Below are 13,454 nucleotides of genomic sequence, written 5' to 3' on the forward strand. Positions count from 1 at the left end.
TACCAATAATCACTCACCACATTTGTAAATTTTTTTGTAAAATAATTTATATCTCTAGCATTATTCTAAAAAAAGACATCACATCACTGCTCCGTTAACCACGTAGATGTTAACAATAACTGCAATTAACAAAATGATTAATAATGCTTATTTGTTTAAACTTGAGGGACTAAAAGTGCCCATTTAAAACTTAAGGGACGAATTACACTAACAAGATAAACTTCAGGAACCAATAGTGTAGTTTCGCCAAAGATTTAAACCCTATTGCCCATTTATGTCACAAAATTAACATGATGATTCTGTAGAGATGTATTAAACAATATTCACCCAGTTGGCAAATGTGTTCATGTACCAAGAATGAATAGTTAGAAAGAGATTTCTAATTCCTCTCCCTCCAAAAAAAAATCTCCAATTCAATTAGACTGGAAATGCCTAGTCCTAACCCTAGTTGGTTTTGGAAGTGAAGCTCCTCAACTTACTACCAAAAATGGCAGTGTAAATGTGTAATACACTGATGGAGGTATATAACATTATAAAAATGAGAGGAAGAGAAAAGTGGATGGGACGTTAATAGCGTTGGCAGGACATTATTTCTTAACTGGCCCAATGTTTTCAAGTCCACTTTTTGACACTACCATGCTGTTTCGTACATTTAGCTAGGTTTTATCATTTATTATTTGAGGCTGAAATTCACATTCAATCCCATGGCTGCTGCTGCCAAAGCCTATGAGAATTCTAGGAACATCAATGAGTCATTGCAGCTTGATTAATGGGTTGCAAGTAAGAAGTGTCATTAGCCGATAAATTATCACTTGTTCCAAAAGTTTAAACGGATTGAAAATGATTCAATTAGCCATTTATTCTAGCATGAACCTAGTCATGAGAAGGTTAGAAACAAAGGAAATTAGTCTTGGACTCCATTTTGGAGGGTGATGCCCAGGTGATTATTCAAGTGATCTGGACAGAGAACTCAACACACCCGGAGTATGGCCATGTGATCAACGATGTTCTTATTTTAGTGGTGATTTTCATTTTTGCAATTTCTCATGTAAAACATATAGGCAATTCAATTGTCCATTTTTTAGCTAGAAGATCTAAGTCTAGTAGTGAGCTACAGGTTTGGTATAATGCCACTCCTGATGATATAGCTCTCCTAGTCAAACATGACTATTTGTAATTTGCTTATCTTTTCAGTAATATAGGGCCTTGGGGTCTGGTTTCTCTATAAAAAAAAATTGAAAATAGTCTTGGATTGCAAGCATAATTATAAAAAGAATACAATTCTTGCGCTTTCCTTTGACCCAACAGTCTGGTTAAGTGTATAAACCATCCCTTCAGATGCTTTGCTTGTTCATTGTATGTACTGCTGTTACTCTTGTTTCATCTGACATACAAAGAGGAATTTATTGATTTGTGGATACATTTGTATTTATGTCAACGTGCATGGTTCAAAAAATGGTAGCCAAGCTGTGATTGCCTCTAAATTCATAGTGCACTGTTCATAAGTCAACACACAAAGTACAAGCCTCTGAGAAGCCTTTGTTTCTCTGTTCTATTTATGGATAGACAATTCATATGAAGTAATGAGTCCTTTGTACATAAACAGTAGAGCTGGTTATAAATGATTCAGCATGATGAATTGTTCAAGGATTGAATCTGGGCCATATTATAAGTATTCGTGTTACAAAGGTTAAAGAATCTAATGTTGAGAACTTTATTTTGTTGACAAGCCATTGGTAATCTATGTTTATACTTTACTGATCAAATGAATTAAATTTGGTACCTGACCAAATTATTGTTCTCAAATTCTCTTGACTACTGAGCTGAATTCGAATCATGGAATAATATGACATATAAACTATTAGTGCTGAGTGATTCTTACCTTCCAACTAGTGCTATAAAGATTTCCAAATGAAGATGTGTAGAACGCTCATAAATCTCTATCAACATTTAAAGCCACCTAGACATGATTGACCCAACTGTACTAACTATTTAATTCAGTTAACATAATTGGGCAAGTTTTTCACCAATATCAGGTAGTTCCTTCTGCAGCAAAATTACATCAAGTCTAGAGAAAAAACAAGTAGCATAAGGAAGCACAATAATTCTCCTTTGGTTACCTGTAGGCTATAAAAACAATGAAGTTCCTTTAGGTGCTGTCCTTGAAAAAATAACTTTAGTTTTTACCCTATTGATCGATACAACCAAGCAGTACCAAGTGGTTGAATTCAAATGGGGAACCTTAAATACAACACCTATAAGTTTTTCCCTAAAACACTTAAGTCCAAGGATACAAATTTTTTTTTTAATATTTTCCACAACTGTTGAGAAGGCATGTTATGATTAGTTTTAATAAAAATGATGTCAATGGCGGCATCATATAAACATGATGTTACTATAATTAAGTAAATCTTAAGTATTCCCAGAGCACGGAGAATGAGCACAATTTTTCCATATTTTGAAAGTACCTAAGTATTTTCTACTATAATTATAACTTACCTTCTCCACATCTCAAAAATTATTAAAAAGAATGTGAAAAGTTATGTGTCCCTAACATTACTCAAAAGAAGGGGAAAAGGTTGAAAAGAGATAAGGGTAGAGAGAGTTAAAGAAATAGGGAGATATAAGAGTTAGTTTACAAAATTACGGACATTGGAGGAGATAAAGAAAATGGACAAAGAATGTTGTAAGAAAACTGCCAAAAGATTTGGTAGTAGAAGATAATGGTAGTAAAACAATGATGAAGTGGCCCTAGCCATCATGAAATGGTGGTGAAAGCATCCAAATCATAAATGGGTTCAAAGTTCAGTACTTTCATAACTAAGAAAAGATGAATAACTGCCTTTAATAATGTTTGCCAAAAAAAAAAAAAAACTGCCTTTAATAATTAAAAACAAAGATAATGAACCATTTGAGAATTGAAAGGAGTAGAATATTACTTGAAAACAGAACCAGAGTAAACAAGAATGTGAAGCAAAGACAAATTTGATCAAAATTCAGCTGTGATTCTGTATACCATGTAAAAACCATGGTCAGAAACCATATACTAAACAATGTACAATATTTACCAAAAAGGAAATAGAAGGATAGGAAAGGAATTTATTAATGCATTATCAGCTCACCTTCATCAATTGTCAATTTTCATCTGAGGCACATAATATATCAATCACAAAGGCAGTACAACAATTTTGCAATGCAATTAAGATGGACAAACAATAGTGAAGTCCTTGACAAATACTCACACATGTAGTCTTTGATAACATATAATGCTTTCTATCATAGCTTTCTAGGAGATGAACATATCATTCCCGCAATGCACAATATATTAAAATTTATCAATCCAAGAAGAATTTGAATTGAAGACCTAGTCCGATCCACACAGTTACTGGGATGGTCCTGCAGTATTCAGTAACTATCTACAGAAGCAAAACAATCTCACTAAAAAGCAGAAAATGATTTAAAAGGAAAAAAAGAGAATCAGAAGCATCAGCTCTATCCATTCTCAAAACAATCCATCAGTTGTGACTTGTGACCCTTACCGGCTTGCAGTAAATATTTACTTTCACTTGATGCCATATCTCCTTCACATGATGCCATATTTACATTCACATGACGCCATATTTATAAAACTTTCTCCTTCTTCTTATTTTTTTGTCATTCTGATAACATGTACTGCTAAGGGACAATGAAAATCAATGCCCTGCAGGTGAACATTTCTCAAGAGACTGGTTAAAAGAAAATTTTAATCCAACCCCAAATTGATACCCAAATCATTTAAAAAGACATAGTGCAGTCATTCAGAACCAACAAAAGCACATCTAAATGCAGGCACTAGCGTTAATATAGCATTAAACAGACACATTCCCAATCAAAAAATCTGTTGACAACATACACTTCATTTCATAATGCTACTAATCACGGAATTGAAACGCTAAAACAAGCTTCTATGCTTCATCTCATAAGTCGATAGAGGGATATCATAAAGCATTCACAAGACATCATGAATTCTGACCCCAAAAAAAAAGTGCTAAAATTCCAACCAAAAAGTCATCTTTACATCATATATATGAATATCATTCCGATATTCAACCTCAATATAAGCACATCTAAATATACACTTACTGAACTGCCAGTCCGAAGTAACTAGAAATAAAACTAACTCATTCTCATTTCAAATACAACCCTGTGAACCATTCACAAGCCTCCATCAACTCGTACAAACAAAAAAAAGCAATAAAAATCCAACCAAAACTAAATATATACATAATTTATACGAATTCATCCACACATTCAACATCAACAAAAGCAAATTAAAATTATACATATACTAAATTACTGCCACAAACCATATAATATTCAAGAACACAAGTCTCTGGGCATAAAAATAAGCCCAGTCTCGTTACAAATTACAACATTCAACAACATTTGCAAACCCTGTTGGTAAACAATAATAATAACAACATCTAAAGAATATTTACATCCCATATAGGCGAACACCCTAACTCCCCTATATGAATTGCACTCACTCAAGATAAAAAGCAAAAACACCCAAAACCCCTATTTTTCTTTTTGCATTTTGACATGAACATTACCCTGTTCAGAGAGTCATTGAACACCAGTCCCCCAAAAAACTGATGATGTGACCAAACTTTTGAATCCAAAATAGATTTTTGAACTCAAAAACTCTACAAACTATCACCCATTTTCCAAACACCAAACTATCAAATCACAGTTCCAATTTTTTTTTTTTTTTCCTTTTCTTCTTCTTCACATTTATTTATCAACAACAATGCAACTCCAAATCCAAATTTTTCACAATTTTTTTCAAGAACTACAATCCGGGCACCGAATCAAACCATTTTCATTGCATTCCAAGCATCTCTGGACTCTGTCTTCTTCTTCATCAAACACCTTCCTACTCCCATTGCAGTTCGTGCACGGCGCGAACCGGACATCGCCGCAGCTGTCGCAGCCGAAACTGAACCCGAGTTTCTGAACCGGAAACCCTTCGAGCAGTTTCGCCAGCTCGCCGGTTTCGAACAAGTGCTTGACCGTCTCGGCCCCACCGATATGCTTCCCTCTGATGAAAACCTGCGGCAGGGTCACCAGATTGCTGTGGTTCTTGCTGTTCTTGTTGCCGTTGGTCTCGCCCGATAACACGCTTTGCAGTTCCTTCTTGTACGCCGAGTCGAGCGACACGTCTCGCTCGTCGACCCAAACCCGAAACCCCCGAAATATCATCCTCACCGAGTAGCAATCCTCGTAGGTCCGCCGAATCCCGCGCAAGCTAGTGAAATACACGACGATTCTGTCCCCGGTGCCGGGCAAACGAATCGGACACGAAATATCGGGCGAGAGCGAAGAAACCCGAAACTCCGAGTCGGGTTGTTTTTGGCCCGGTTTGAGCTTACTTGGCAAATGGGTTTGCGACTCTTCGATGCTTTTCGGGGCTTCGAAGAAGCTGCAGAGCTTCTTGACCTTTCCCTTGAAGGAATTGCTGGCGGACCGGACCGATTCGAAGGAGGAGTAGAACTTGTTGAACGAGCCCGAACCGGACCGGTCTAGGCCGGTTTGGTGATGGGATTTCGGAGAGGAATCGGCGGCGGCGGTGATGGATGGGTTTAAAGTGAGAGAACGGTTGAAGAAGAAAGAACCAGTTGCGGATGGCTTCGATTTGCCCGAGAATTCCACGCTATTTTCAAACTCTGCCATCGGAGAAAATTAACGATCTTGACCGTTCAAAAGATTGGAAATGATAATCGGAAACGATCCAAGCCGTTGGTGGCGGAGGTGAGAAAAGGTGAGGAGATATCAACTGTTTTTTTTTTTTTTTTTGGGGTTCTTTGTTTGTTTGTTTAATGTGTTTTTGATGTTTTTGATGCTTTGGGGTGGTGATGATGATGATGTTGTTGTTGTGGGTGTTTTTGTTTTTTCAAAAAAAGAGTTTTTGGGATTGTGAGAGAGAGAGAAGGTGGAGCTGGTTGCCTCAAAGATTGCCTTTTGGGAATAGGAAACGTAGAAATAAGGTAAGAAATTTTTATTATTTTAATTTAATTTTTTAGTTTTATGTGAGTTTTTATTGTTGGTGCTGATGACGTTATTGTTGGGTTTTACTTATATATAGAATAGGACCCACAGAGAAAGATATTCAAAGAAAACAATGTCTTGTTTTCAAAAAACCAAAAAAAAAAAAACTCTGTTTATTAGGTAACTTAGAGTACTTAATAATAGACAATTTTAGGGAAAAAAAATTGATATCATTTTTATTAGATATATAAAAAGTAATTCAAAATGTCAAAAAAAAATTTCTTTATAAAAATTTTCTAAAAATATCATCTAAACAAACCAGTATGCTAAATAATGTGCCAGTGTGCTAATTAATGTGTTTAGAGTATCTGTTAACTATTTTCTGTCAAGTTTAATTTAATAGATATTGCAACTGACTAGTGGGTTTGACAACTGAAAAAAAAATGAATGAATAAGATAGGGTTAGGTTATTGCTAATGTTGATGTCGCACTGGTTTAACATTTATTGTATTTAACATTTTTCTATGCTTTTGAATTAAAGACGCGGTTAGACTTTTTTTGGTTTGTTTAATTGGGGGTGGCTTGTAGTGTAGCTACCTACGTGTGGTATGTGATGACAGGAATGAAATCTAGTACATTTTAATATTTTTATCTTGTGGGCTTGGGCCTACTTTTTGGGTTTTTTTATTATATTCTTTTTCGGCATGTGATTTGTTTTTGGTATAAAAAATTTTTTTTTAAAAAGTCCATGTTTTATTTTCTTTGCATAATTTCATTTCATTTTATGATACTTAATTCTACCAATTCATTGCATTATAAATTATTTAATAAAATTATCACAATTTTTTTAGAACCAATAATAAGATAATTATTGTTTTTTCTCACCTATACTAAACTTGCCAATCTTTTTCTATTATCTTGTTTTTTGTACAAAATTCATGTATTAGCACTTTTCTGTGGTATGTATTTCCATGGATTTTTTATAGACGGATTTCCATAGGTTAAAATATCTAGAATTATTAAGATAATTATGCCATAAAATTATTAAAATCATGATCATTTATTGATAAATGAATAGTAGTTTAATATTTAACATACTGGAGTATATATATCATCAATGTTTAAATAAATATTATTTAACATCATTTCTCAATTCTCACAATATTCAACATAATCCTTGCTTATTTATATGGTATTCTATTTAACTGTACAATGTTTTTAAAACCATGTTCAACTTAATCCTTGCTTCTTTTCCACACACACACACACACACAAAAAAAAAAAAAAAGCCCTTGCTTATATGGTATTCTATTTAACTGTACAATGTTTTTTAAAACCATGTTCAACTTAATCCTTGCTTATTTATATGGTATTCTATTTAATTGTACAATGTTTTTTTAAACCATGTTCAACTTAATCCTTGCTTATTTATATGGTATTCTATTTAACTGTACAATGTTTTTTAAAACCATGCATGTTCAATTTAATCCTTGCTTATATGGTATTCTATTTAACAGTACAATTGTTTTTAAAACCATGTTCAACTTAATTCTTGCTTATCTTCTATTCAACTATACAATGTTTTTTTAAAACCATGTGTTGCAATTATAGTAATTAATTTTTGGTGTCAGTATTCCAATTATGGTACATTTTCATATATTAAATAAATTTCTTTATATTTGGCATGTTTGAGTATAGGAAGTGAATGATATCAAATTATCAATCCTTATGTCTGAATTCTTTTATTTTTGGAGGAAAATCTCTGAATTATATATATTAGAGTCCTTAAAAAAAAAAACAATACTTAGAGATTATCCTCTTCAATGGTTCAAATCTAATTATAAATACTAATACATTTCATTTAGCTTAATATATATTTTTATTTTTGCCGGATGGCTTACTTGTTTTCTTATTTTAAAAAGGATAATGCTTGAGTTATAATTATTTTCATAACTTTTCTCACAATTTACAAAAGTGGCAAGTTGTGATTTGTGCAATATTGCTTTCGCATTAACCTACCACTAGCACTATTTGTATGATGCATTAATCACAATATGCAATAAAAAAAAAAATTTTAAAAAGTGCCCCTTAAAACCTTAATCTTATTATTTTAAATTTTTTTGTTATTGTTCTTAATTTCTCTCTCCTATGTGGTAGATTTCTGTTCCAAGTGATTCTAACAAGTAAAATTTATGGTAAGATTTACAATTTATATAATAGATGATAGAATTTTTTTTTTTTTTTTTTTTTAAGAAACAAACACACATATAGGCTAGGAGAATGAAATTCTAACACAAAATCACATCACAAACTTTATTTAAAAGTCATTGTAACTTTTAAAAGAAGATAAAACAAAGAAAGATGCTACATCTACAACATTTTTACAACAAATCACAGGTGGTTAATGGTTATTAGTTCAAATTTTAAATTAACGCTAAGATTACTTTTTTACCCCAACAATAACAACTAGTAACAACTTGCCACTTATGATTTGTTGTAAAAATATTGTAGACATATCATTTCTTTAAAAAAAATTATACTGAACACAAAACAAAACTCATGCATTGAATTATTTTCTTAAATAAGCACATACTAATTAAATCTAAAACTCTACCAGTCAAGTTCAACCAAGTAATTATGTCATGCCTCACATATTTGTTCGTTTCATTACTCAATTACTTGCTTGACAGTTGACACTTAATGAGCTTATAAATACAGACAAATTAAACCTTAACAGGTCAGGTCTTACCATCATAATGGGCATTTTGATTTCATGTACGTATTGGTTCCATTATACCAACTAAAAAGTCGGCTCTAAATCATCTAAATGGATACAAGATATCCATTATAAAATTATTAAATTCCTATCAATTCTCATTTTGAAATAAGTGTATTAAAATTTTCTACAGCGTTACTATTTTAAAAAATATTTATTATTATCATTTTAATATTTGTTTTTTTTTTTTTGATGAGACATTTTAATATTTGTTTAAATTATTAATAATGATGTAGTAAATTCAATCTACTAATTTTAATATAAATGAATAAGATTTTAAGAACTTTGTCGTGAAATTATAGAATTATGTTTGGTAATATTGTTTGAACAATAGTTTTCGTTATTTAAATAACACAACAGTATTTTCATAACAATTTTTTACTCACATATATTTTTACAATACTTCAATAATGTTACTCGACCAACGTTACCAAGCCGCCCTAATCCCATAAAAAGTAACATTGTCTCGTAAAGTCATGTTTGACAAATTGAATAATGGGAGTAGATGATAATATCTTATCTTGTGTTTGGCAGTTTACCTAACAACAATGGGGACTCGTAAAAAATTAAAAATTCAAAGAAAATGGCTTTGGAAGAAGACAACATTATTGTTGCCACCTGTGTTTGTACCGAACTATGTATTCTGATTTGTGGTCCAAATATGTATGAGAGGGAACTAGAAATATACATTATTGTCTATATGTGTTGTACATTCCATTTTTCATAAACCAATTTTCATTTGTATAAGCAAATGAACGCAAAATGCTTACTATGTTTGAGAAGTGAAATAGCATGTTAATCGATAGGAAATCATTATTTGAATGTAGCTTTTTACTTATTGATTATTTATTGAAAATTAATTAAAATAGAATTGTAAATTGAAAAGAAGAAGCTTTAAAAAGCTACACAAAGTCAACAACAACAACAGCTAATGACAAACAAACACGAGATTCTATATGCTTTTACTATTGCAGGAACATGTAAAGGAAATAGTTTGTCTCATAGTATTTTAGTAAGTTACTATGTCTATGACCTAAGATGACAGTGCATTAATTTATCATGCACTAATTAATTTTTAAGTATTAAATTCTCAAAATAACCATCAATTGTTTTCCATTGTACCTTTCTAATTTTTTAAGTAAAGTGATGCTGTGTAATGATCAGATTCTAAGAGAAATTATATTTTATTAATATAGGGGCCTGCCTTTTGTATTCCATCTTCACATTTGATAACTCATATATAAAATGAACATGACAAACTTCTTTCATGCAGGTGCATATAATTAGAGAATATGATGGAGAAAAATCTTGCACCACCGGGCCTGGTAGCCTAATGGTACCCGGTTTATCCAGTAACCGTCAGCACGGGGTTCTATTCCCCACAATAAACAATTACCCAGCAAAAAAAAAAATTAAAGAAAGAAAGATGGAGAAAAATCTTATGGGGAATGTATACATAAAAAATAAAAATAAAAATTGACAGAATACTTTGAATGGAATAAAGTGACTGATCAAGTTCATTTCTTTATACTTAACAAATTAATTAAGTTATCTAATTAAATTTCCTTGGTGAAGGTTATTTGTGTTTGTCTTCTTCTAAAGTAACTTTTTTGGACCTTAATTGTTGCTACTTTTTATGTGTTGTAAAAGAGTAAAGGGTCCAATCAGATTTGATAAGGTAACGAAGTCCTAATCTCCCAATTTTGACCAACATAAGATTTGTCTTAAGCTTTAAGAAATGAATAATTAACTACAGCTCCCACAAAAGCCATAAGGCCAACTAAATTTTTAGCACCTAACATATTTCTATACCATTTTAGCACATATCGGCAAATAAGTCAATGTAGCTAGCCTATTTCAAACACATACATATGAAGAAAATTTTAAAGTATCATTTTCGAAATATGACTGTGTTCGAACAACATTACAAACATTGGTAAGTGCAAGTTAGGCACAGCTTGACAATTGAATTTGACTCCTCTAATGTCCTCTTGCAAGACCTTAACCCTTAAGTCAATAGAATATAGTATTATTCCCAAATATTCATGCCCCACCAAATTAGTAAGCCTGATTGAACCAACTGGTGAAACTTTCAAAGCTATATTTCCAAGCAGGACGATGTTATTCAACAACTCGATCGATCCACACACCAATTTACACAAAAGATGTTCAAAGTTCATACAAAAGTATTGGGCAGTGTGGCATGAAGAACATTGTGGGTTACTTATCAAAGCCTGTCTCCAATTTAGCATCCTCATTTGCATACAAAATGCCACAGCCTAATGCTTTGATAACCCGGCATTTTGAAGAGAGACATGGGTCAAACACCTTTCTATGTAATTACAAACATTTCTCTTAGAATAATGGTTAAATATATGATTAAATTCATAATTTCATAATAACTTAAACTTTTGGAATAACATTATAATATCATAGTAGATGGTCTTAACTTTTAAGGATTACTTGTTAGTTGATTAAAAAACACGTGATAAAATTTCTAGTTCTCGAGCTTCCTAATACACACACCTACATGTTTTGCGTCAATCTTCACTCTCTTTCAGTCTTTTGGGATTGAATTCTTGGTCAGTTTGTGTTAAGAATTTAAATTTGTAGGAGTTCATATTACTAGTATTGAAATCAACTTTCAAAAAGCAGGATGATAACAAGAAAAATTCGTTATTGTTTAGAAAGTGTGGGTCCGGGGAGTTTACAATCCGGCCCAAACTTTGTCTGGGCCCAGGGTCCGTGCCGAGGAGGTATCTTGCCGAGGACGAATTGTCGATGGCCGGGGAGTCCAGGGGAACGGCTGAGAAGCTACCCTGTCCTCGGCGCTCCAAAACTTCGATGGGACGATCAACGTCTTGGTAGAGGCTATTCCCAGACAGTCCCCTGAAGGGAATGTAAGTAGAAGGGGGCCCATAGGGAAGCAGGGTGTAGGATTGGATCAAGGATGACGCGTCCCCTCCGCATTAAATGCATCTGCCAACACCCAGATCCGATTAATGAGAAAAGACGTTGGGATGGTGTAAACTTCGATCTTCGCAACTAGTAAAAAGTAAGACGGAACGGTTGATGGGATGGATACAGAAAATAAGCTCCTGTCTGACCTACAAGTGGAGGGCCAGGATTAACCAAGACGGACTATATAATAAAAAGGTAGGGGCACCAAGCAGGGGGGCTGGGAAAAATGGCCAAAAACCAGAGCCTCCCAGCCCACCTCCAGGAGAAAGACTCCATGGGTGAAGATAACCTAGACACGCACGAATACCACGAAAAACCCACCGCCTGGTAACTAAGGCCTAGCCTTCTAAACCCACGCTCTACAAATGATATTGTTTGGGCCTTTTTACGTACGAACCCAACACCGCTACGGTTCGTTACGAATCGTGTCCTTACAGAAAGCAAGAGGAACAACAAGAGAAGAAAACCAATGGGTTTTCATATATATTACTTCTTGGAAGAACTGGAGTTTTGCTTAAAAACCCTAGTTTATTTTGCTTAAAACCCTAAAAGTCTTTGTTGCAAAGTACCAAATCCCAATGAGCCCTAGTCAAGTGAGCCCAATGTGCGGTTTGTTTGTTTTTCTCTTTTTATTTCCATGTCCCAATGTCACCACAAACGAACGTGCATGCATGATTTGTGTTTTTGGATATTCTTGTGTTTGATCCTTGTTCCTTTATCCTATTGGTTTTGGGGATGAGATTTGATCACGATTGTGTGTTCGGACAATGTATTACTTATGCTGTTCCACCTCGAAATCCTAAAAATTGTAGGACTTGTAAAAGTTAATTGTTTATTCTTTCCTTCAACTCCTATAAACTCTAAAAGCATCGTTGAAAAAAAAAAAAAAAATTATTAACCGATGTCAAGGGCTACAAAGGCACTCATTAATAGGATCTTAAAAATTAAAAACCAACTAATTCATTATTTCTCGCTACCTACCTGCTTTAGTTTGAATGGAATTGGCTTGCTACAAACAAAGTTGTATAACAAATCAAGGTGCTTGTAATTTGTTAAGTGCCCGAGGAAATAGTGAAGTGTGAACAACTTAATACTATGTTTAGTTGGGGATAAAAGGAAAATGATGGAAAATAGGGAAAGAAAAGTGAGAAAAAAAAATGTGATTTTTCATTGTTTGGTTGGATTGAAAAACGAGAGAAAAGAAAATGGGGTGGATGAAATTTTCCACCCAAGCCCACCAATTTATTCATTCCAAATTAGAAATAAAAGAGAAATGAAAATGATATTAAAAGAAAAATACAAAATTACCGCCATTTTTTCATTTTTTTTTTTCTATTTTTAATAGTAGGGACATAATAGTTATTAGTTTTTCATCCTCTCTACCAAATATATATAGTGAAAAACACAAATATTTTTTTTATCATCCCTACTAAACAGAGCTTAAGTAGCCACAATCAGGTTTGTTCCTAACTGAACCAAGTTTTGAAGTTCTATATTAGTCAATGAATCAAGTTTGAATAATGCCAAACTCAGCTCAATAGATTCATAAACATTAAAAAAAAAAAAAAGGGAATATTTTACTATTTTTATAAAGGATACAGTTTTAATATTTATTTTACTAAAATTAGTAGTATTGGATAGTAGATAAATAAATAAATTCGTAAATTTTCAATATAGAATTTGAATGGCT

General features: G+C 33.0%; 1 protein-coding gene across 1 annotated transcript; it reads right to left on the reverse strand.

The window, feature by feature from the left end:
* Positions 1–4,310: 4,310 nt before the first annotated feature.
* LOC115983193 (uncharacterized protein At5g39865-like) lies at positions 4,311–5,886 on the reverse strand. The gene has a single exon (XM_031105834.1). It carries the CDS (start codon positions 5,710–5,712, stop codon positions 4,825–4,827), a length of 888 nt encoding a protein of 295 aa, XP_030961694.1. The 5' UTR covers positions 5,713–5,886; the 3' UTR covers positions 4,311–4,824.
* Positions 5,887–13,454: the final 7,568 nt, after the last annotated feature.

The sequence above is a fragment of the Quercus lobata genome, chromosome 4 (genome assembly GCF_001633185.2).
Source record: "Quercus lobata isolate SW786 chromosome 4, ValleyOak3.0 Primary Assembly, whole genome shotgun sequence".
Classification (NCBI taxonomy): domain Eukaryota; kingdom Viridiplantae; phylum Streptophyta; class Magnoliopsida; order Fagales; family Fagaceae; genus Quercus; species Quercus lobata.

Excerpts from the sequence above, each read along its gene's own strand:
- LOC115983193 (XM_031105834.1), bottom strand. The coding sequence starts at position 5,712 with ATGGCAGAGTTTGAAAATAGCGTGGAATTCTCGGGCAAATCGAAGCCA.